The sequence below is a fragment of the Pollicipes pollicipes genome, unplaced genomic scaffold (assembly GCF_011947565.3).
Source record: "Pollicipes pollicipes isolate AB1234 unplaced genomic scaffold, Ppol_2.1 Scaffold_7262;HRSCAF=8765_pilon_pilon_pilon, whole genome shotgun sequence".
Lineage (NCBI taxonomy): Eukaryota > Metazoa > Arthropoda > Thecostraca > Pollicipedomorpha > Pollicipedidae > Pollicipes > Pollicipes pollicipes.
In genome coordinates this window covers 25769353-25792918 of record NW_023597055.1, presented here as the reverse complement: position 1 = coordinate 25792918, position 23566 = coordinate 25769353, and the positions used below count along the sequence as shown (strand labels likewise).

At 58.4% G+C, this 23566-nt stretch overlaps 2 protein-coding genes across 2 annotated transcripts; one reads left to right on the top strand and one right to left on the bottom strand.

Moving 5' to 3' along the window:
- The first annotated feature begins 625 nt into the window (after positions 1-625).
- Positions 626-18672, top strand: LOC119113644 (uncharacterized). Its single transcript, XM_037237927.1, has 13 exons — positions 626-723; positions 5498-5757; positions 6216-6376; positions 6803-6862; positions 6947-7843; positions 8518-8709; positions 12755-12935; positions 13428-13545; positions 15550-15732; positions 15999-16125; positions 16397-16525; positions 17126-17239; positions 17900-18672. Exons 2-13 carry the CDS (start codon positions 5508-5510, stop codon positions 18026-18028), a joined length of 2541 nt encoding a protein of 846 aa, XP_037093822.1. The 5' UTR covers positions 626-723; positions 5498-5507; the 3' UTR covers positions 18029-18672.
- Positions 18673-18907: 235 nt separating this feature from the next.
- On the bottom strand, positions 18908-23201 carry LOC119113641 (ATP synthase mitochondrial F1 complex assembly factor 2-like). Its single transcript, XM_037237926.1, has 6 exons — positions 23111-23201; positions 22645-22838; positions 22027-22137; positions 21379-21525; positions 19710-19862; positions 18908-19059 (listed from the first exon to the last, which is right to left on the bottom strand). Exons 1-6 carry the CDS (start codon positions 23199-23201, stop codon positions 18919-18921), a joined length of 837 nt encoding a protein of 278 aa, XP_037093821.1. The 3' UTR covers positions 18908-18918.
- Between the last annotated feature and the right edge of the window lie 365 nt (positions 23202-23566).

The following is a 23566-nucleotide window of genomic DNA, read 5'->3' as shown; positions in this document are numbered from 1 at the left end:
AGCGGAAGTTAGCTTCGGCGAACAGGACAAATTTGAACAAAAGGGGAGCCCGAGTAACGTAAGCAAACGTAATGGGATCACGAATAACGTAACCTGACACACCCACAAAAACGTATGGATAAGCACCAATGAGGAGAGCACGCATTCAGTCGACTCGACCAATTACTGAAGGTGGTTGATCAGTCCCGGGCCACGTGCTGAGATCATCCACCCGACTATAGGGTAAGAGATCGGGCGCGTCGCCAGGACCAATAAACCTCCAGAACAGCACGATCCTCTTCAAGCATGCCCGAAGCTGCTCGGAAGTCCTGGTCGAGCCCTTCCCGGACAGAAGGGTCAGGAGCGGTGACACAGCGGGTCAGGGACGAGCGACACCCTCGCTTCGGTTACCCAAGCGTCTCGCTGAAGCATATGGTGTTATGCCAAGCGGCGCGCGTCGCGCGGCTGCCACAACCTGACCCGGACCTGCCTCAGGCTATTTCCCAACGGCGCCGGCGCGCGCGCGCCGCGCGCTGACCGACGCGCCCCCAGCCCTTCCGGCGGCGCGCCATCCCCGGCGGTGACGTCACAGTTCCACGGCCAGCCAGATAAAAAGAAAGGGCCGGCTCGGTGGTGCACTCAGTACGGGGCCGCGCCGCGAAAGTGAAAGGTGCTTGAATCGGAACGCGAGACGCAGAGCGATCGTCGTCGCATCAACTCGGCAATAGCAGAACTGGGAATCAGGTGGGCGACAAATGTGTCTTAAGGATCCGCAATGGGAGAGTTGTTGACTGATTGCTTTTGATTGTTTGTTTAAATGGCTTTGAAAGTTAGTTATCTAATTTAATGACAGTATTAAAATCAGTTACGTGCCACGTAATACGCTTCATACATCGTTGCTTGGAAGGGGAGGAATAACAATTTTGATTCCATGCCATGAACATTTCGTGTCCCCTTCAGTACATGACAGTCGAAGAGTTTTCTTAAGTGGTGCAGCAGGATTTACGCCACCGGTGATCAGCACCTGTCGATGTGGAGTACGTGAAAATGGGGTTCGGCGGCAGATGTATATAACGCCATGGCATGGCCGTTGAGCAAATGTAATGTCATGCTCTTGCTCCAAAAGTGATTTTCTCAATCATTGCGTGCATCAGAATAGCATTGCTTCGTTCACGGTGACTGCCTTAGTACTGAATCCAAGTGATATGAACCGTGTGACCTTAAAACGCAACGATATCTTCAGCCCAACTGTGCAGCCTTTGCCAATTCAAAAACCTCCCGTTTTTGTTTAATTTTGCCAACAGGCATTGGCGGTCATGATCTTTACGGTAGCCACAATATCGCTGGACAGCACAGCATGCCTATCTAGCAGCAGGTGCTCCAGCTCAAGAGTGCTTGGCAACGTCCTGTAAAGGATCCAGTCTGTATGTTATTCGCACCAACTGCCCAGAAATCACTCCAATATTTGCCACCTGATAAATGATAATTGCACCGTGCGATGCCGATCAAGACATCTGTTTGTCCGCCTTGATTTATTTTCTTGGCCAGAGGGTTTTGTATTGTTTTTATGTCTTGCATGAGAGGATAAGCTTCCTCAGTGCCAGCCTCAATACTCCGAACAGATAGCCGGCGTAAACGGAGGTGCTACCTGACAGTTGGTAGTATGACGTCACGGCACGAGGCGGCCCATACAGCCGTATAACGGGATCGTGTGTAGCCGCGCAGCACGGCCGCTTACCGGCCGACCTTGGGGGCTCACTAGCTGGGATAGACGGGCTAGACAAGCTGCAGGGAGGAGATTTGCACGAGTTGACGAAGTCAGGCGTGTTGCAAGACCCCTTTATGTTTGGAAAGATAAATCACTCCACTTGGCTCGCCTACAAAATAAAACTATGACCGCATTGTGCAACTCCTGCCTCCGCCCGGATAATGTGGTAACGCAACATGCATTGTACTGGGCTTTTTTCCGGCGTGCACATTTCATGCTGCTCGCCGTTCGCGCTTTATCCTGCAGTATCTCATACTTTCCCTACGCCCCCCGACCCGCCCCCTTCCCCTCCCCGGCTGCAGCCATGGTTTTCTCTCAAAATGTCCGAACCAATTTGAAATTAGATTCCAGATGGTGTAGATGCGCATGTCCGGCAACGGCACCGTGATGAAATTCTGTACTCTCACCAGTTGGAACAAGGAGTGACCAGGGCTCACTTTTTCCGAGGTACGGAGCAAGCCTACCTCTAGTTTCCCCATACGTTTGGTTGTACATATGCCGTTTATCTCCTGACCGCCGCGCCCGGCAATATCACTTTAGCGTCAGCACCGGCCGCCCAGATTTCTCTCCGTCGCGGGCTCTCCCGCCGGCGGGGAAACATACCCGGGAGGTTGGGGTAGGGGCAGGGGCAGGGTGACATTTGCACAGTCAGCGCACCCAGAACCAGCCAGCCGCTGGTAGCGCTAGCGGGCCAGCCGCTGGTAGCGCTAGCGGGCCAGCCGCTGGTAGTGCTAGCGGGGCACTCGTCGGCACGACGCTGCAGTCCCCGCTCGGCGCCGGCTGCCGTGGCGGGCTGATGTTAGCTTCCTGTGGCGTTGCAGTCCCACGGCGCCGTCCGATCCCTTGCCGAGACCGCAGCGGCGCCGGCCGGGTTTCGCCGGCAGCTTATCGCCGCCTCATGACGTCTGGCTCGGAGAGAACCAGGCGCGCCGAACACGCGGACCACTCCATACACGGGCTCGGATTACTCACGAGCCTGGCACTGTTGTGTTATTGATTCTCTAAGGTGTTGCATTTGAGATGCAAAGGGCTCTGACGTCATGAGTCAAACTTCACTGATACCTGTCAATTGTTTTCACCCTATACAAAAACTGTATATTCAATTCTCTGAAAAATTTATGAATCATCACCGCTCATCCACAGTCTCTTGGCATCGAGCTACCCTGATGAAAACCTGTTTGAAAACCTCTCCACGCTCCCACGCATAAACACAATAAGCCAGCATTAACAAGCGCCGTCGCCCCCCCCCCCCCCCCCTCCCGCCTCCGCTACCCCGCCGCCGAGCGGACGTCAGATTAGTACCGCGCTGGTCACGCTTGTCTGGAGCCGGGCCTGCCGTCAGCACACCTTCACACACACACCCGCATCAGCACCGCAGGTTTACCATTTCACGGCGCGTTTCGCCGCAGCTGCGCCACGAAATCGTCACCCGACCACGTGACGCGTCGCCCCTCGCAGCGGAGAAACCGCCGCGTGCTGTCGGCTGGGGCCCAGACACGACGCCGCCGACCATTCCGTGTCCCCGCTGCGCCGCCGCGGGAGACACGGAGACGCGGGAGACGCGGAGACGCGGGAGGCTCGTGGTACCGCGCCGGAGAGAGATTGTGCAGAACACTCATGGTCATGGCCGTGGGAGGAGACGCCCGCATCACAGGCAGTCCTGCCGCATCTCGTCGGCCCCTCGTATTGTGCATGCGGTGCCGGTGCTTTTATGGCGCGGCGGCGCTATGCAAATTGTTGGTTGTAAAACGCAGACACAGTGCACGCTATCTTAAACAGGGTCATTGGTTACAGACTGAATGGAGAGAGTCTCAGAATGACAGGGAAACTCATGCGGGATGTTTGTGGGATGGGAAACCTTTAACTGAAAACTTGAGGGAAGAACAGCAAACTCAGCATTCTTCTTATTCAATCCAGCTTCTCGGTTAGCAGTGGCTTCTGGATCTTGTTAAACTAATTTGTACTGACACCAATTCATCTTAATTGCTTAAAGCTTGAGAGACCACCACAACGAACAGCTGGCAATATTGAGCGATGCAATGGGTTGGAAACCCATTATCAAAGTTTGATGCCACTGAGTATGTGCAACAAACGATGTTACTTATTTCAAGTTTTCTTTCTCCCAATGGCATTTTCTTATCACACAAAATCCCCTTTTAACCAGTAACAGTATGTAGATAATCCCAGACGAGCTCCTCACGGCCCACGCCGAATGCGACATCATTTCACCACCTTTAATGGCAGGCCAGCATAAACCAGGTCAGGGGCCTCTGATACTCGTTCGAGCCAGGGTGAGTAACGACCACAAGCCTGGCGCAGCTCACTACGTGTCGAGCCTGGCCTAGCAGCGACCTTCATGGCTCACGCTGCTGACCATTATGCAATGGAGAAGCTTGGTTGCGCGAGTGTAACCTGATAATCTGTAAATCTATCGCCGCATTGATAGTGACGCGCAAAATTTGCATTTGTACATTGTGATGTCGCAGTGTCAAAATGCCATGGTAAGCAGTGAGATGCTTTCTCATTTTGCAGAGAGGGCGTCATTCGACGTGTTTTTTTTATTGGGACTTATCCCGAGCTGCTGGCTCGTCACGCAGACGACCAAAAATGAACCACTGGCATGTAGATCTCAATCCTCCCTGTGTTCATTGTTCACATTTCCAGCTATTGCACAGTGGAGATTACGTCTTAACGCGGAGGCCAATAACCCGACACAAACAAGGTTTATCGGCCTCTTGGCGCTGTGATATCATCGCGAAAACCGCAGCTGTGACGTCACATATGGCAGCCGGTCAGCTGTCGCCCCCGCGAGTTAGCGCCGCTCGCCACGGGCAGACACAGTCACTTTCTCCGGCGGTCCGGGCCGGCCAAGCCGAACCCGCAGACTGAAGCCACGGGTTAGATAGAGCCGCGGGCTAGACCCGTGGGTTTGAACCGTGGGTTTGACGCGTGGGTTAGATCCGTGGGTTTGACGCGTGGGTTAGATCCGCAGGTTTGGCCCGTAGGTCTGACCACTGAGTTTCGCCCGTGGGTCTGACCCATGGGTTTGACCCGTGGGTTTGACCTGCGTTCCGGACACGGGACGCCGCTGGGCTGACCTCTGCAGAGCGCCCGGTCAATGCCTTGCAATGCGAGAGCGAGCACACACCGTGAGAGACGGGTTCCGCAATGTGATCTGGAGCAAGGCACGCGGGTGTCTGCCGTATGATACAATACAGCACACCTGACTGGCTAGGCCGTCTACGTCGAGACCCGCCCGGTGGGGGAGCCCTGCAGCGCCTGGCCATTGGCGCGTGCGGCAGTGACGCTCAGAATGGTGGCCACATGCCAGCATCCGGCTTTGCTTTCTATCGCGTGGGCTTTGAGAAGTCACGTTTCGTTCCGGGGTGACTCAATCTCGTTCCACTGGTTGCTCGTACTAGGGGCCACCGGAGCGGCTCCTGCCAGCTCCGATGCTGGTAATCCGGCTCGCGTGGTTCAAAGTTCAGAGCGCAGTTTGCAAAGACTGTTTTGTGCAGGTAACGATAAGTTCGGAATTTAGCTCGCAAGAGCGGAAGCAATCTCTCACAGTATCTGAACCACCACAGCACATTGGCAGCTCTAACACCTTCCCCCCGCTCAATAGCGCTGACAGGGGACGGATGAACAGGGTTCATATTCATGGGACGAACGAACAGGGGCCTCTGATCATGGGGCCTCCTTCCCCTCCCCACGTCTGTCGCCTCTCACTCATTCCGCTCCTCCCTCCAGGAGTGTCGCGATGCAGCCGCGCAGCGTTGGCCTGCTGGCCGCCCTGCTGTTGCTAGGCAACGGCGGAGCGTCGGCCGAGTGGGTGTGGGGTCGCACCAGCAAGGCGGTGAAGACGGCGCCAGCGCAGCCGACCGAGCCGGCCGCTGCGCCAGTGGAGGAGGTGACCGCCGACGAAGAGGGGTTCGTGGCCTTCACGGAGCCGCCTGACACTCTGCCCCAGGCCAAGGTGGTCCAGGGCACCTCCGGAGACTTCGTGGCCGGTGAGTAACAGCAGGTAGCGGGTTCAGGTGACTTGTACCGACGTCGACGGCGTTAAATTCTGAACACATGAAATATCTTCATACTTATTTGGAGGTGAGGTTTCGTAATTTTTATAGCCCCTCACTCCCTCTCCCCAACTCATTCTGTGGAACGACATCCGAGCAAGTAAATCTGTCCTGTTTCTGTGTTGGGCAGAAGTGGGAGACCCATACGCAAGGCTTAGATGGAGCGAAGGGGCAAAGGCTCCGTGATATTTAGACGTGAACCTTCTTCCATGATGGTCTGAGGAATCACTAGTAAATACTCTCAGGTTTTGAGTCTGTCGAATCTATTTGACAATTTGAGTCTGTTGAATGTTATGCCTTTGACCCTGCCGTGTGGTCATGGATGTTAATCCCACTCGCCCCTGGAACGACGAATTTGGCTGCATCCACTATCCGCCTCGGGTCGCCAACAGAGTCCGCGCTAGACTCCTCACGCGGGGGCAAGGCGATCGATTCGGAGACCTACGACGAGATCTACAACGACCCGGAGGTACAGGCGGCGCTAGAGGCCGGCAACGACACGCAGGCGCGCTCCTTCATCAGGAACAAGCTGTGCTTCCTCGGCCTGGTGGACGTGAGTGACCGGTGCCACCCGTCGGCGATCCTCGTAGCCTGGGGGAGGGAGTGAGCTCCGCTAGCCAGGTATCGGAAGTGACGTATGCCGATCACGGGGAGAGGGCCGTTATTGTGGAAGATGACGTGCTCTGAAACTGCGCGAAATAGGCTGAAAACCTCACTACATATATGCCATACGCGACTGACTGATGTCCGAGTAGCCTCCACCCCGACGTCACGTTTGAAGCTGTTTTAGTAGCGTGACGCCTCGCACGATTTAGCGATGCATAAATACACTACCGCAACGACCCAAGAAGCCATTCACGGTGTATTCGTGGCATGTCGTGTCAATCTGATGTCAGACGAGCGACAACTACTCCACATGAGGCCGGCCTGTGACGTGCTCACTGTGCGCGGCTGATCACCGCCTCTGGTGTTTCCACAGTGTGATGACGACCTGCCGCCGCCGCCGCGGTACCCGCCTCCTGCGCCGCCGGGTAACGTGCTGCTCGTGCAGCCGGTGCGCCTGGCGGCTCACGGCCCGCCGGTGCAGGCGGTGCCGCTCGGCTCGGCGCCGGTCGGCCCGGCGCCTCTCGGGCCGCTCCGCCCCCCGCCCGTCCACGGCGGCGGCTACCCGGCCGCCGTCAACTCGCACTACTCGCCGCCGAAGCCGTCGTACGGGCCGCCGCAGAGCAGCTACGGCGCGCCGAAGCCGGCGTATCACCCGCCACCGAAGGGCGGCTACGGCCCGCCCAAGGGCGCGTACCCGGCGCCGATCAACAGTCACTACACGCCGCCGAAGGCGCACCACGACATCCACCGGGACGGGCCGGTCCGGCACGGCGGCCACGACAGCCACGACAGCCACAACAACCACGACGACCACGTTACGCACATCCACCACGGCGACCACGACAGCCACGGCAAGGACAGCCATGTGACGGTGAGTCACGCGCCGATCCAGCCGGCGCCAGTGCAGGAGCATCACCACACGCACCACCACACGCACATCGAGCCCGGCCGGCCGGGCAAGGCCATCGACGTCAGCCTGCCCGTCTATCCGCCCACCTACACGCCGCTGCTGGCCGGCGTCAACCGCGGCCCCGAGCTGGGCATCGCCTCCATCAACAGCGGCGCGTTCGTCAACTCCAACCTCGGCCCGGGGGTCACGAAGATCGCCAACCGGCCGGTGTCGGGCGGCCTCGGTGGCGGCGCCGGCCTCACCAACCCCACGCTCGCCGGCGGCTTCGGCGGCGGCGGCGCGGCCAGCCTCGGCAGGCCCGCCAGCGGACTCGGCTCGCTCTACTACCGCGAGAACTGCGTGTGCGTGCCGCGCTACGCGTGCGACGCCGTAGACGTGGTGTCGGCGCGCGCCGGCCGCGGCACTGTCGACCTTAGCGTCATCAGTCCGCGCGCCAACTTCCGCAACGGCAGCGCACTGGCGCGCGTCGCCAAGAGTCTCGACGGCGACGAGATCCTGGCCCAGGTGCGTCACAGGGCGGGCTGGCCACGCCAGGTCGCGTAGACAGGGACATAGAGTCACATAGGAAGGCAGGCTCAGTGGCGTGGGGAGGGGGAGGGTCACGCGGGCCAGAGAGGCAGCTCGCGGCAGCTCGGTTACGATGGGGGGGAAGGGATCTGGAGATGGAGGGTCGCTGGGGGGGGATGGCGCCGGTCAGGGGGCGTCGTCATGATGAGCTGTCTTGGCCCGAGAAGGATGAGACGAGGATGTGGTGGCTCATGGACTGCCATGCGGTGACATTGCTGACAGATGCTCGTAAGGAGTCACTGGGAGACATTGATCGTGTCCCCCTCGTCTGTTCTCACCATGTGCCACACCACACCTTTGTTCACCATCAGCAAATTCTCAACCGGGACGAGACTAGCGGGTAATGTGGGAGAAAACTGATCACACCTTTATGATCGGCACAACAAAACAAACAGCAAAGAAAGACTCAAACAGATAATCCTACCAAAGCTGTCCTGAAACGCGACAAAAACATGACGCATGCGACCAGCTGTCCAGAACTGGTTCGCTTTCCAGTGTCTACGCTGCCAGGCGCGGACCCGGTACGCCTGTGCGCCTTCAGTCGGTGACGGCGGGTCCCGCCCACACGTCCACCCTGCGCTGATCTCCCCCTCCCCCCCCCCCCACCGCAGGTCAAGGCCGTCATCTCGGAGGAGAAGCAGGACGTGTCTGCGGCGGCCTCGGGGTCGGAGACGGTGTCTCGCACGAGACGTGCGACGCTGACGAAGCCGCAGGAGACCGAGGCCCGCCAACTGAGCCGTCTTAGCTCGCAGCCGACGCCCGAGGTGCCCGAGGGTAGACAGCTTGTCACCGACGCACAGGGGGTGAGTACGGCGCCTGCGTCAGGCAGGGGCTCCACGCGAAGGCTGGAGATTGCGCCTCGGTGCTGGTGTCTTGCGCACGTTCAACCCGTCTGACAGGTGGCCTGCTGCAGACGGCCAGGGGATGGTGTCGTTGCGGGAGGGGCAGTGCGACACTTGGTGTGGGGCGAAAGTCCATCGTTGAGTCGCGAAGCTATACCGTGAGGCTGGGGTGCTGGAGCGGTTTGTCAAAACTGTCTGTAGAAAACTAGCATCCGTGTAGACACTTTCGCACAGATTGACAATGCGCGCTTGACTGTCGATGGTCCAGTCAAGGAGCGGCACTAATGGTATATCCCAATCCATATCGATATTAGGGAGCGAGTTTCACTGGAACCGGAGAAGGGTTGCTCTACTGAGCTTGGTGAGAGCGCTGTCCAGTTCTCGGCTCTCAAACCAGATCGCACTGGTTATTTCCCCGTCATTGTTCGTGTGGCAGAGAGAGCGTTGACCGACGTCTCCGGTAAGTGTGTGAGAAGGAACGATTTCGAATTATCTTGCTATTCTTGCTAGTTCACTCATTCTGCTAAGGCTTTGGCTCAGGGCTGCATTTTGAACGTCAAATTTATAGCCTGTTTTACTAGCTTAAAGGCGGCGGCGCGAAACATTTAATAGGGTGGTGGCCATCCGACGGCAGTTTTACATTTATGGCATGATAAAAACCACATTATCTTGTGCGCTCTGAGTCAACCAGCTTGGTTGAGTAACATGTGATGTGCAGACGTACTGGCCCCACCCTCAATGAGTCCCGTCGGGGTGCGCCTGTCCGGTGGGCTGCGCTTCCCGTCAACCGCTCCTCGTGCCATGGCACGGGTCTTTCGAGAGGTCGGCGCGGACCGGTCGCGGCCTCGGAGGAGTAGTGTTCGTCAGCAGGCGTTGCCCAACCAGGAAGCCGTCCAGGCCACGCTCCGAGCTGGCCGGCGGACCCGACCGATACAGCCCGGAGCAGCGCCAGAGCTCAATAACTGTGCGGGAGCAACGCCGCTGCTCGACAGTCGCTTATCACGAGCGGTGCCGACACTAGCGCCATCCGACGGCGCCCGGCGAAAACGGCCGGCACGAGTGAAAGTGGTCGCGGCGGCCGGTCTGCCGCGACGCTATGGTCAAACAGGTCAATGCAATGCAGCTGGGGGCGCCGTCGAGCCCGGCACGCGAGCGCGGGCGGTCGAGAAATCGAGACTCAGAGCGGCCTGTTGTGTGGGCGCTGACTGCGATAGCACGCGATACAAGCGTCAGATGAAAGCTGGTTCTCGGGAAAAGCACATGGCAGCAATCAGGACGGGTCGCGGAGGCCATGAACCAGATTTGGTGTCAGGCAGATAACGTTGATGTGTGGCGATTAAAACCAGAAGCGGAATCTTCACAAAATTCTCTGAAAACACGAAAAGAGTCCTTTGAATCCCTGTTTGAGGCGTGGGAGCAAAACACGGATAGACAAGCCGTCTGGAATGTCGATGAAAGCGGCTCAATGAAACAGCGGCGGACGCGTAGAACCCATCAAGCAATGGCGGACACGCGTAGCCGATCCACCCCATGGCTCCACTAGGCTCTGTCCGTGCCGTACGCTTGAGTTCTACAGTAGAGGGATACGATGGCCGGCAGTTGCGTCCGTCGAACTCCCGGCGTTTGCCGAACGGACATTCCAAATTTGGGGATGTATAAGCGCAATTTGGGGATATGTGTGCAGCGTACAGCATATCCATCGTGCAGCTTGACATACGCGTGTGTTTTTTTCCTGAGCTCGTGGCGCCCCTACGAAATGATCCGCAACTCGAGCAACGCAGAATATGCGCGCACTCGGATTACTTCGGAACTTTGAGACTCTTCTGGACTTATGCGGGACTCCGTACTTATTCGTTACGACTTTGCCAAGCTGCAGTTGTTGCATCGCGACATAGCACACCAGGCATGAGTGAATAGTTCGACGAACTTAGAGCCACCAAAACACAGACACTTACCACGTACAGGCACGTGACCCCATCTGTTCACATGCGAAAGCCCCTTATGATGGCGACGAGTGGGTCGTCCTCTCGTTTCGCAGGGGCGATGGGCGACATCCCGTTGCTGTCATGGCGCCAGTCTTTTTTACTTTGTAAGTCGCTGCTATCGATAGCCCCCTGGTGACAACGGGATGACAATCGACGGTTGCCCAGCGTTCAGCAATCTTCCCAAGCTCCATGTGTGTGATCTCGACCCGCTCTCTAATCCCGCAACCAATATCATGACTCAGACACATTCCACATGCGCATGGCTTATGTCTATAGCATTACCGAAACATGGCACCCAACAGGGATGACATGGCCCTCAAAACTTGCAAGTCGTGCATGGAGGCGGGGTAACATTTGCACAAACTACGGTCAATTAAAATTTCGATTGCTCCTCCCGTCAGATTTAAAATTACGGCACCCGCTTTGAGTCCTATGATCGCTACGTCTCCCATGACTCAGCCCCACCCTTTTAGCAGCTTACCCCTTCCGTTCCCGACGCTCGTGACCCCCAACTCGCGTGACCTCCCAACTCCCACGTTGCCGCCAAACTGAGCATTCATCTTGCCTCCCCTGGACTGTTGGCGTGCCGGTGACCCGGTGCTGCGATTAGCGTCGGCGGTCGGCCGGCGCGCCTGCTTCCGCCGGAGCTGCACCACTGTCGCAACAGCGCCGCAAAAACCGTCCAGCCCGCGCGCGCGCCGGCCGGCTCCGACCCTGTCCGGCGCCGGCCGGCTCCGGCTTTGTCCGGCACCGGGAGGCCGCGGCTTTGTCCGCGGCTGCCCACGGTGCGGCGTTGTTGCTCAATCGAGCCTTACGACAGAGGAGCGGCGGGAGGATTGTGTCTCGGCCGAGGGTCGCCTGCGCCCCCCTCTCTTATATCGGTCACGGTGGGGAAGCCCGGGGGCGATGCGGTCGGGACGGCGGGGTGCGTGGTCCTGCTGGAGGATTATCAGGCCGCTCCTTGCGGCATTGCCTCGGCGCGCGGAGATGGCCGTCGGCCGTGACGACAGACGCGTTCCAGGGCGACCTCGTCACCGGCGTTCATCGGCGCTCGTGCGATCCACACGGCTTTGTGGTTCGGTTGACGGTCCTTGATCCGACGTCATAGCTGTAATCTTGAAGTGGGCTCGTCTGGGGTCAGTGACTTTAATGACATGAGTTGAAAAAGATGACCGATCAAACCGATTCCGTGGGCTACAGGCGACACGTCATCCTCGGAAGCGGCGAAATGGTAGGGGAGCCTTGTTTTGAAAGGAATCTGTTAATGATTTCCAGAAAGTACTATGAAAAATAAGGGATGCCATTCCAACTGCAAAGCTCCCTTGATAGGCTTTGCTAGATCCAGTGATAGGTCTCGGTACAGACGTGCAGATACAGACGATAGGTCTCGGGATTTTTCGTTCCGCAAGCCACACCAACTATGTGACATGACATCAGTCCTCGCCTCATTTGGGCGATAACACTGTGACCTCAGCGGTCTCACTGCACGCGAAAGCAGCTGCAAGCCGTCGAGTCTCCGACCCTCGACCTCGAGTGCGAGCATTTGCTTACATGTTAACCCTTGGAATTCGCCAATCAATACCCAACATTGCAATATTTTGTGCATTGGGTCTTATGTTAGCTTTATCGGTACATCACGCAACTACCGGCATGCCACGCACCCACACTTTGTATCGCATCTGCGAGTGCCAATGTCACTTAGTCCCCAATGAATGTGAAAATTATTGGAAAACACTGATAGCCACGGTCGGTTCGTCAATAAAGCAACAGTTGTGGTCACGGCCAATGAACCCCACAAAGCTGCTTTCACCTCATGCGTTGGTTACATCCAAAAGGTGGAAAAAGTGCTCAGGATCAGTCGGCATGTCAGCTTTGGAACTGAGCTCATCTGGACCGTGAACGTTACGCCGATGCAACGCGAGCAGTGCTAACCGCTAAATTTTCGTCCTGGAGGTAGCCTGAGATCACAATGATCAGCAACTCTCCCCCCCCCTCACTGACGTCACGCTCCCATTTGGCAGCGCCAGCTGGGCTACCAGCCGAACCACCGCGGCTGCTTCCATACGGACGTCTGCTGCCGGAACCCGATCCCCATCGGCTCGCAGGGCAGGCAGCAGCCGGGCAGCTGCGGCGTCGGTCGTACGGACGCCGTCAACGGACGCATCAAGAACTATGACGTCAGGGAGGGAGAGACCGTGTTCGGTGAGTGGCTGACGGCAGCTCCGTGACGTCAGGGAAGGCGTGAGTGGTTCGTGGGGCGGTGACGTCAGAAAGCTGGATAGGACACATCGCTGTACTTCGGACGGCATGGGTTGTCTTGAAATAATAAGGCGTTTCGGCAACATCTAGTTCTACCATCAATCCCTATGATGGCACTATGCCGCGAGTTTTACGTTCCTGAAAACCCTCTTACACCACCACAGATTTACAGGTAGATACTTATGTCTGCCTAGAAAAGCCATTCGTACAGTCGAACCGCATTCCACTTAGGATGACTGCTTAAGACTGCAAAAGGTCAGGCAAACAACGCATCGCGCATACGACAACGCATTCGAAGACATGAAAATATCGCGCTTTACATCCAGGCTAGCTCAAGCTGCGTCAACTAACCCGAGGTTGTCGGCTATCGCCACGTCTTGCCGCCGCCAGGCTGCAGCCCTGACCTGACTTACTCTGGCCTGCTCTGTCCCACAGGTGAATTCCCGTGGCACGTGGCCATCCTGAAGAAGGAGGGCGCCGACAACGTGTACGTGTGTGCCGGCTCCCTGATCGGCACCGAGTACATCCTGACGGCCGCCCACTGCGTCAAGAGGTACGCCCCTGGCAGCACGGCGCCTACTCAGTGCCGCGAGGCCGTACCGCCAGGTCATCGCCGTGGCTTGACATGTGTACCTTGCATCCGGCGACGCTGCACCACGGATCCCATCACACCATCACATCATAATTAAGGCGAGGCGCGCCGTGTCGGCACCGCCCCACTGGGTACACCCGCGGGCGTTGGCACGTGTCGGCACCGCCCCACTGGGTACACCCGCGGGCGTTGGTACGTGTCGGCACCGCCCCACTGGGTACACCCGCGGGCGTTGGCACGTGTCGGCATCGCCCCACTGGGTGCACCCGCGGGCGTTGGCACGTGTCGGCACTGCCATTGGGTACGGCCGAGAGCGTTGGCACGTGTTCGGTACCGCCATTGGGTACGCCACGGGCGTTGGCAGTTGTCGGCACCGTCATTGGGTACACCCGCGGTCGTTAACATGTGTCGACATTGCCATTCTCTCAGTCTCTGGAGAACAGCAGCCAGACTGGTGCATGGTTGAAGTATCCTGATCTCAATCTCCGGCCCATGGGAAAGTTGCGGAAGCCGGTTTTGCACTGACAAGTACATTCACCGATGGCACGACATCTCCACCCACCACCTCTGCCCAATATCCAGCGCCTGAAACCCAACAATACTGTCTCGCAGAACAGCACACACATGGGCGAACTCGTGAGCAGCACACGTGTAACTACCCCACCCCCCCCCCCCCCCATCCCCTGTTTCGCCCGGTGCGTAGCCTCCCCACTTCCCTCCCCTGCTTTGCCGGCGTGAAGCCTCACCACGTCCCTCCCCAGCCTCTGTAGGAGTGTCGTGCTTTCGACATGCACCAGTGCGGCCCGCCGCCGCCACCGGCTGCTTTCACTCCCAAACGGGCGTCTGGTGGGGGCGGTTGGGGATATGGAGCCCGGCGTGCTCCCCACACGGCCGGTTAACAGGTGGCATCGCCCCAGACACGGCTGTTAACGGGCGGCATAGCCCCAGACACGGCGGTGTTAACGGGCGGCATCACCCCAGACACAGCGGTAGTAACGTGGCCTAGCCGCGCCAAGCATAGCCCAGTGTGCGCCCACCACGACCGTGTTAACGGCCGTGACCGGGTGTATGAATACACTCTGTCACGGCTGTTAACACCGCGTCAGGCTTACAGCCGAGCGCACGCCGGCGCTGCTACCCCTGGCGAGCAGCACCGGGCCCTCAGGAACGCCCTGAGTACCAGCCGGCTGAAATCGCTCGCGTATCGACGCTGCTACCCCTGGGGAGCAACACCGGCCCTCAGAAACGCTGAGTACGAGCCGGCTGAGCTCGCTCGCGTATCGGCGCTGCTACCCCTGGGGAGCAGCACCGGCCCTCAGGTACGCTCTGAGTACGAGCCGACTGAACTCGCTCGCGTATCGGCGCTGCTACCCCTGGGGGCAGCACCGGCCCTCAGGTACACTCTGAGTACGAGCCGGCTGAAATCGCTCGCCTATCGGCGCTGCCACATCTCCGGAAGAAAGTTCGTAACACTACGAGGACAAAAGAGGAAATGTTTCTGGTATATCGCATGCAAAGCACAGCCCTTGATAGTCATTTGCAGGCTGAATACGTTCTGGAGCACACAGTTCGTCCCACTGCAGAACTCCAATAACTCTCAACTGAAGTAGGGTGTGGGGAGCGGGTTTGTACGATCGGCAGGAGGGATCTGTGAGAGCGCTCGATGCTCTGGGTCTAGTCAAGACAATCACCCGTGATATGGGCTATATAACAGCAGAGAGGATGCTCCAAAACATACCCCAAAAAGCATGAAGACATACAAATGCAAGGCGCGTGTATAACAAGGACGACACGGCTCGTCCCAGATGCAACTAATGTGAGGAACAGCCCAGTACATTGCCCGCATTATCCACTGACCGGCAAGAGGCTTCGGTGAGCCCAGATCGACGTACCTCGCTGATAAGTTCAGTCCTTTTCAATTACGACCCCGCTGCATGGTTCTTTTATCAGTCCGGTTTTTTTCAGTTACGATCCGTACGCGCTGCGCATTCGCCTGGGTGAATGGGACGTCAACCACGAGACCGAGTTCTATCCGCACGTAGAGAAGGACGTGTCGGGCATCTACATCCACCCGGAGTTCTACGGCGGCAACCTGCACAACGACATCGCCATCCTGAAGCTGGCCAGCCCCGTCGACACCGTGTACAAGTGAGTGGCGGGAGGGCGGCAGTCGGAAGCCGCCAGCTTGTCGAATCAGCCAAAGCCTGGGGAGTCACGCCCAGTTTGGCACAGCCACCGAAAGGGAAACGGGCGGCTTGCGACACGCGGAAGGACGCGGCACGAGCGTGAATGCGTGCTTCTAGTCAATAGTCTAGCGCTGACGACACCGTTTCCTTCCCCGAGTGATTGGATTATGACCTGGCGGACGGCGCTCTCAGGCTGACCTGACCTGACCTGACGTTGCCCCGCCGCAGTCTGCACGTGGGACCGGTGTGCATCCCGCCACAGTACGCCGACTTCACCAACCAGCGTTGCTGGACCTCCGGCTGGGGAAAGGATGCCTTTGGAGACTTCGGCAACTTCCAGAACGTGCTGAAGAAGGTGAGGCTCTTCTGCTGCTTCACGGTCCCGGCCGGGGCAACGGTCCCGTTCTCGGCGACACCGCGTAAAAGACGCTAACAAGTGTAGCAAATCATGACGGTGTTTCTGAGAAAGTGACAGCTTTGAATAATTTTTGACCCTCAAGCCATGCACCAATCCATAGTCACGCACCGACAACACCAGGCGGTAGTCAAAACCGCCAACCGCCGGTGTCAGGCAGGACCACCGCTACCGCCATCTACACACTAATGTTACGTCCCGCGGCCGCCAGGTGTCCGTCCCAGTGGTGGGCAACTACGATTGCGAACAAAAACTGAAGCGCACGCGGCTCGGCTACGACTTCCAGCTGCACAGTGGCTTCCTGTGCGCCGGCGGAGAGGAGGGCAAGGACGCCTGCAAGGTGAGCCAGCACGCCACCCGCTCGCTCGCAGCCTCGGGCCACTCCGACCCGGTAGGCCTCGGGCCGCTCCGAGCCGGTAGGCTTCGGGCCGCTCCGAGCCGGTAGGCCTCGGGTCGCTCCGACTCAGCAGGCCTCGGGCCGCTCCGACTCGGCAGGCTTCGGGTCGCTCCGACTCGGCATGCCTCGGGCCGCTCCGACTCAGCAGGCCTCGGGTTGCTCCGACTCGGCAGGCCTCGGGCCGCTCCGACTCGGTGGACCTCGGGTCGCTCCGACTCGGCAGGCCTCGGGCCGCTCCGGCGCGCCACCATGGTGCCGGCTGTGCGGCCAGCATAGCCTGCCGGAGTTCCTAACCAGAAAACTACGAGAAAATGTTACCGCACCCTCGCGGCTGTCGTGCGTCCAGATCTGGAAGATCCGATCCGTGAGAGGTCAGAGGTCAGGTTACGCTGGCGGGGTCTCTCATGCTGATTGAGACCCGGACGCTGAGCCGCGTCCTGAAAACTCTGCTGGCCTGGTCTGCTGGTCTGCTGGTCTGCCCAGCCTCGGGCCCCGCTTGACCCCTGCCCTGGCGTGCTCTGACCTCTGACCCGTGACCGGCAGGGAGACGGCGGCGGACCGCTTGTGTGCGAGCAGGCCGGCTCCTACTACCTCGCCGGCATCGTGTCCTGGGGCGTCGGCTGCGGCCAGCGAGACGTGCCCGGCGTCTATGTCAAGGTGCGTACCGCGGCCGCCGCGGGCTACCGACCTCCGCCGGACAATCTCGACGCGTCATAGCGACAGCGCAGCAGCCTGTGGCAGGCGGTTTTGGAGCTGGCCCCAAACCGGCGTAAAAGCCACGCTGATGCATGCTGCCGCTGAAGCCGCGTGATATGCAGCGTTACACACAAAGAACATGTAGCAATGTTTCATAATGTTTCAATGCCGTGTAATGTTTCACCCGTATGCTCCCAAATTTGTCCGAGGACACGGTAAGAAACGATGCCGCTTAGCCAACGTTGTTACAAAAGGAGCACCCAGAAGTACCATATCTTTACGGCGATGTCAACACTTTGACGTTTCGGATTCAAGCGCGTGCGTGATTTGCGGGGCTCTGCGAGAACTCGCCACCAAAGCCTTGCAGGCTCTGCGAGAACTCACCACCAGAACCATGCGGAGTTTTGCGAGAACTTGCCACCGCGCCGTGCCGTGCCACTTGCCATCCTTGCGGAGTTTTGCGAGAACTTGCCACCGCGCCGTGCCGCGCCACTTGCCATCCTTGCCGAGCTTTGCGAGAACTTGCCACCAGAGCTTTGCGGGGTTTTGCGAGGACTCACCATGCGAGATCGACAGATTTCCCTCGTGTTCAGCTCGGTGACCACGCTCCCTTTCCGCCAGGTGAACGAGTACCTGCCCTGGATTCAGTCCATCACTGCGTACCGGCCGTACACTGGCATCCAGGCGCGGAGTAGGAAGAGGGCGGAGGGTATCGAGGCCGAGGACTACATTGAAGTGATCAAGGAATAGACTGCCGATTCGCAAAAGAGGCTGTTGTACCAAACAGAAACTCTCGCGCGAAGCGTCCATCGCTCCGAAGGGCGAGAGTGAGAGGACAGTGCGACTACAGTGTGGCGACAGAGTGACTGCAGTGGGTGACAGTGTGACTACAGCGACCTGCGAATGGTCGCCGACGGCCTGGACGCAGACGTCCGGATCGCCACCGACCGATGACGTGACGTGTGGGAGATTTCATAAAGTTCGCGATCAGGCCTCTGCTCCAGGCCGGCCACGCCCCGCGACCATGTCGGACTGCGACTAAATCCACAAAGAGGCCAAACATTCCTTACGGTCTTCCATAATATAAGTTGTACACCTGAAGTCTTTGTTCATGGTCTTTCCTGCTAGGTGACGTGCAAGACGAATCTGTCCGTTTCCAAGGCTCGCGTTCCGTGTTTCCCTGCGTTGGATGTCACCGACCGTCTGACGTCGCGGGGTCGCGGCCCCAGTTGACTCCATGACCTCAACATGTGCAGCGGCCGAGACGGCGGCGCGCGGCCGTCACCATTGTTGAATGTTTGCTTCGAAAGGAGCACAATGTAGTGCACATTGTAACACTATTTATTGTACGCGATTCAGCCGTGAACGCCGTGTAATAAACCTGACCCCGAGCACGGAGTGTGTCAGGCGCAGAGACACTGGACACACACTCCCGTACGGGACCACCAGGACGCTCCGGCCCCCGCTCTGGCCTAGAACCCGTCCACCACCCGTCCCGGCGCCCTCCACCGCCGCAGCCGGCGGCGCACCGGGTCAGGCAGGGTCAGATGAGGTCAGACCGGGAGGAGCATCATACGCCGCCAGAGCGCCAGCCGGGCCGGACAGCGGGGGGGGGGGGGGGGGGGGGGGGGTCGGAGCAGTCAGGCCGAGCGCTCCTTCTGTCGGACCGAGTGTGACGTGGCCGTGCAGAGGTGGGCGAGCAGCAGGCCGGCAGAGACGCGCGCCTCCGTGTCCAGGCAGTCCACGTCGTGCGCCCACTCCACTCGTCCCCAGACCCGCGCCTGCGGCACGGGAGACGACCGCCCGTCAGACCAGAGGCGCAAAGACGAGGGGCTACGGCACGGGAGACGGCCGCCCGTCAGACCGGAGGCGCACAGACACGGGACTGAGGCACGGGAGATGGCCGCCCGTCAGACCAGAGGCGCAAAGACACGGGACTAAGGCACGGGAGACGGCCGCCCGTCAGACCAGGGGCGCAAAGACACGGGACTAAGGCACGGGAAACGGCCGCCCGTCAGACCAGGGGCGCAAAGACACGGGACGGCGGCATGGCACAGGGCGATAATTTGGGCTTTCGGGCGCACGCACTTCAATGGTAGTACGGCGTCCATGCAGCACGGGAGACGGGGGCCGGCCAGACCCCTGCACGCTGCACAACACCCGTCCCGCGCAGGCCACCTTTACAGCTCTCAAAAATCTTACACCCTTATCAGTTTTTAAAAGGGCGACTAGAAAGGCACCAACTACATTTCGGCTAACAGTTCAGCAAATTGGGTTTGATCATAGCACGCCGACATCACGAAACTTAAATGCGCCTATTATGCTTTATACCCTTGCGTTTGAGGTAACTGGCCAAGAGCAGATGGTTTGCGGCAGCCCTGAGTCGGCGGCACGTGACCGCATGGCCGCCGGCGCTCCGTCTCCTGCGCACCTGATAGTCGGCCTCCAGCCTGGAGAGCCGTACCACCTCCTGCGGCGAGAGCTTGCGCTCCAGCGCCGCCAGAGGCAGCACCGTCGACCGGACGGCTTCGATGGCAAACAGCAGACCGGTCAGGGCCCACGTGTTGTGTGTGGAGAGATACCGCTGCGGACAGCCGGAGAAGGTCAGAGGGACAACACAGCATGACGGGTTCTGACAGCGACGCTGGTAGAAACAGCTGACGACAGCAGCATAGTATGACACACTGACCCCAATGCTGACCAAAACAGAAAACAGCTGACAACAGCAGCATAGCATGACACACTGACCACAATGCTGACCAAAACAGAAAACAGCGACGACAGCAGCATAGTATGACACACTGATAATGCTGACCAAAACAGAGAACAGCTGATGACAGCAGCATGGTATGACACACTGACAATGCTGACCAAAACAGAAAACAGCCGAAGACAGCACCATAGTATGACACACTGACCACAACACTGGCCAAAACAGAAAACAGCTGATGACAGCAGCATATTATGACACACTGACCACAATGCTAACCAAAACAGAGAACAGCTGACGACAGCCGCATAGTATGACACACTGACCATGCTGACCAAAACAGAAAGCAGCTGATGGCAGCAGCATAGTATGACACACTGACCACAATGCTGACCAAAACAGAGAACAGCTCATGACAGCAGCATAGTATGACACACTGATAATGCCAACCAAAACAGAGAACAGATGACGACAGCAGTATAGTATGGCACACTGACCACAACGCTGACCAAAACAGAGAATAGCTGATGACAGCAGTATAGTATAACCCATAACGACCACAATGCTGACCAAAACAGAGAACAGCACGACGGCGTCACAGTTTGACACGCTCCTGCTGGCGGCACAGTGTGGCGCGGTTCGGCACGATCCAACAGAATGAAAGACAACACCAGCTGGGGCGGCGCGGCGCAGCCGCCGGGCACCACAAGGCGTATAACTGCGACGCACGAGCCGTGACGCGGAGAGGCCGGATATCCAGCTTTGTTGACCTGAAGACTCGTCGCAAGAGTGACGATTGATACCAAAGGGACTACAGTGATCTTTATCCACTGCAAATGGCTCAGCATATAATTTAAGCATTTGTTGAGTTATCATAGAATCTAATAATATATCAAACGGAGCAATACATTCCATAGAGTGCCACAACTGACCTTCAACGACAGCGTGATAGCTCCGGATATGAAAAGTTCGCCTGTCTTTACCAGACTCCAGCTGCACGCGTGAAACCAATCACAGGCACAACACCATGTACTGTACCCTCAGTCGATCTTCCACGACTTATTAAGCTCCATACCAAAAGCAGAAAACGCATACTTATCCAGTCTTGTCATCAGACAACACCTCGCCCAGTAACCAACGGCCTTGCGCGCCAGTCGGTCCGTCCACACGGGACAACATCGGCGGACGCGCACAGCATCCGCAGCCACCACCCCTCTCCGACGGCGCAGCACCGCGCCCGCCACATCATCCGCGTCGCACCGACACCCTGAGAGCGTCACCACCACAACGCCGCCGCACCTCCGGGCCGCCGGCGCACCCCCACAGGTCAACACCCGCGTCACAGCTCCAGGAACGCGTCCCAGCGTCCCCCTCCCCGCCGCCGCCGTACCTGCAGCGTCTCCGCCGTCTCCGGCGGCACGGTGGAGACCAGGGAGCCGGGCTCGGACGGCTCGATAGCAACGTCGAACCGGTGACGTAGCCACTGCAGCACGGCGCCCCACTCGCGACGCTGGATCTCGGCCAGCTCTGCCGGCAGCTGCGGCGGAGTAACTTCATTGTGACATCATACGTGTGGCCCACCCACCACGCATTGACATGTGGTGGCGTGCGACGGCGAGCTGGCGCTTCTCGTGAAGTTATCATGAAGTTATCAATCGCGGTGGATGGCCAGCCTCATAGTGGCGGGAAAGTTGGGTTAAACTCTTAGATCAACGTTTAAATCAAGTTTTAAATTCCGAAACGGTGCTGTAACATTGTGCTCACAACAAAAAGACATCAAAATCAGGGTTTGAAAAGAGACCAGGCGGCAACAGTGCTAATAATTTTATGGGTTTACGGAGCATCCAAGCTGATTCAGCGCGGCAATTTATCACGCAGATCACGACGGCAAGCAACGACACTGCCAGCGGCACGCAACCTCTGCGCGCGGCCCCAGGCGAACGCTCTCCATCCAACCAGCTACAACCAACCGTCCCCACTAACGACGACAGCGTCCTCCCCCCCTGCTTCGGGTGGCGGAGGGGGCGGCCCGGCTGACCTCGACAGGGAAGAGGACGGTGTCGGTGTCGAGGTAGCCGGCGATCTTGCGCGCCAGGTCGACGTCCGTCCTCCGGTGTGGGTTGTCCAGCACGGTGAAGCAGAGGCCCGTCTGCCGGCGGCGCGAGGGACGCGGTGAGGCAGGTCGGGGCGGTACACCGACCGCCGGCCGGCCGTCATCGACAACCGACACGGCGTGCTCCCGACGCAGCCGACGGAACGACACGGCGTAATCCCGACACAACCGACGGAACAACACGGCGTGCTCCGGACACAGCCAACGGAACAAAACTGCGTGCTCCCCGACAACGCCGACGGAACGACACGGCGGGGCTCCCGACACAACCGACGGAACGACACGGTGTGCTCTGGACACAGCCGACGGAATGACACAGCGTGCTCCGGACACAGTCGACTGAGCCACGCGCACTGAGTGGTCCAGAACAAATACTGGTAACTGTCCCCTCAGATGCCATAATTCTAGAGCGGCCATCCACATCGATTTGAAACGTCTGGTTAGAGTGACATCCATGTGGTTGTCCCTATTTCGGTTACAGAGGCAAGGTATTTGAGACTAACAAAAATGGCCGGCGGCCAATGTTGTCGCCCTGGAGCTCACCACGTGCATCTGACTGGTCTGGATGTGCTCGGCCACGGTCTCCCACTCGTGTGCCACGGCCAGCGCCAGAGGCCGGCTGGGCAGCTGCAGCAGGCGGCCGCCGGGCGTCTTCAGCTTGCGCTGGTCCAGGCTCACCTCGAACTGGCCGTCGGCGCCAGCCACACCCACCGACCGGTAGAACCGACGCCGGGCGGCTGCCGGCACGCGCGCATGGTCAAGACCGGGGGTGCTGGTGGTGGAGGACGACTGGAGCTTGTGGGACAGCGCTGGCGGTGAGGAGACTCATGGCCAGGTGAGGTGTTGGTGGTGCGGACTGACTCATGGCCAGGTGAGGTGCTGGTGGTGAGGACTGACTCATGGCCAGGTGAGGTGCTGGTGGTGAGGATTGACTCACAGCCAGGTGAGGTGCTGGTGGTGAGGACTGACTAATAGCCAGGTGAGGTGCTGGTGGTGAGGATTGACTCACAGCCAGGTGAGGTGTTGGTGGTGAGGACTGACTGCAGGATGAAGATGGAGGGTGATGGTTTGGTGTTGTGACAACTGTCACTGAGTTCCATTCACTAGCAATGAACATGTGGGTTGATTGGGGGTGTTGTTAAACAGCTCCAGCCAACAACAGCGGAGGCACCAGAGACCATGGGTGAGGCACTTGACAGACCACAAATGTGGTACATAACACCATAGGCATAGCCTGGACTTCGATAAGATAAAACTGGAGATAAAGAGACAATTTATAGCCCCTGTCCAACTCATCTGGGAAACAAGTCAAACTCACGTATAATACCCACATGCCACAGCTACCCACCAGGCACAAATATATCTTTTTCATTTTAAAGTCATATAACACATATAGGCTTGCAACAATCTAGACAAGAGCCATTGGTTTCAAAACTGACTGGCTTAACATATTAGTAAGTCATAC

Excerpts from the sequence above, each read along its gene's own strand:
- LOC119113644 (XM_037237927.1), top strand. The coding sequence starts at position 5,508 with ATGCAGCCGCGCAGCGTTGGCCTGCTGGCCGCCCTGCTGTTGCTAGGC. Across the intron at positions 6,863-6,946 it reads CTGCGCCGCCGGGTAACGTG|CCTCTCGGGCCGCTCCGCCC; the intron begins CTGCTCGTGCAG and ends GTCGGCCCGGCG. Across the intron at positions 7,844-8,517 it reads GCGACGAGATCCTGGCCCAG|GTCAAGGCCGTCATCTCGGA; the intron begins GTGCGTCACAGG and ends CCCCCACCGCAG.
- LOC119113641 (XM_037237926.1), bottom strand. The coding sequence starts at position 23,201 with ATGGAACTCAGTGACAGTTGTCACAACACCAAACCATCACCCTCCATC. Across the intron at positions 22,138-22,644 it reads AGACCAGTCAGATGCACGTG|ACGGGCCTCTGCTTCACCGT; the intron begins GTGAGCTCCAGG and ends CGCCGCCGGCAG. Across the intron at positions 21,526-22,026 it reads CCGTCCTCTTCCCTGTCGAG|CTGCCGGCAGAGCTGGCCGA; the intron begins GTCAGCCGGGCC and ends ACTCCGCCGCAG.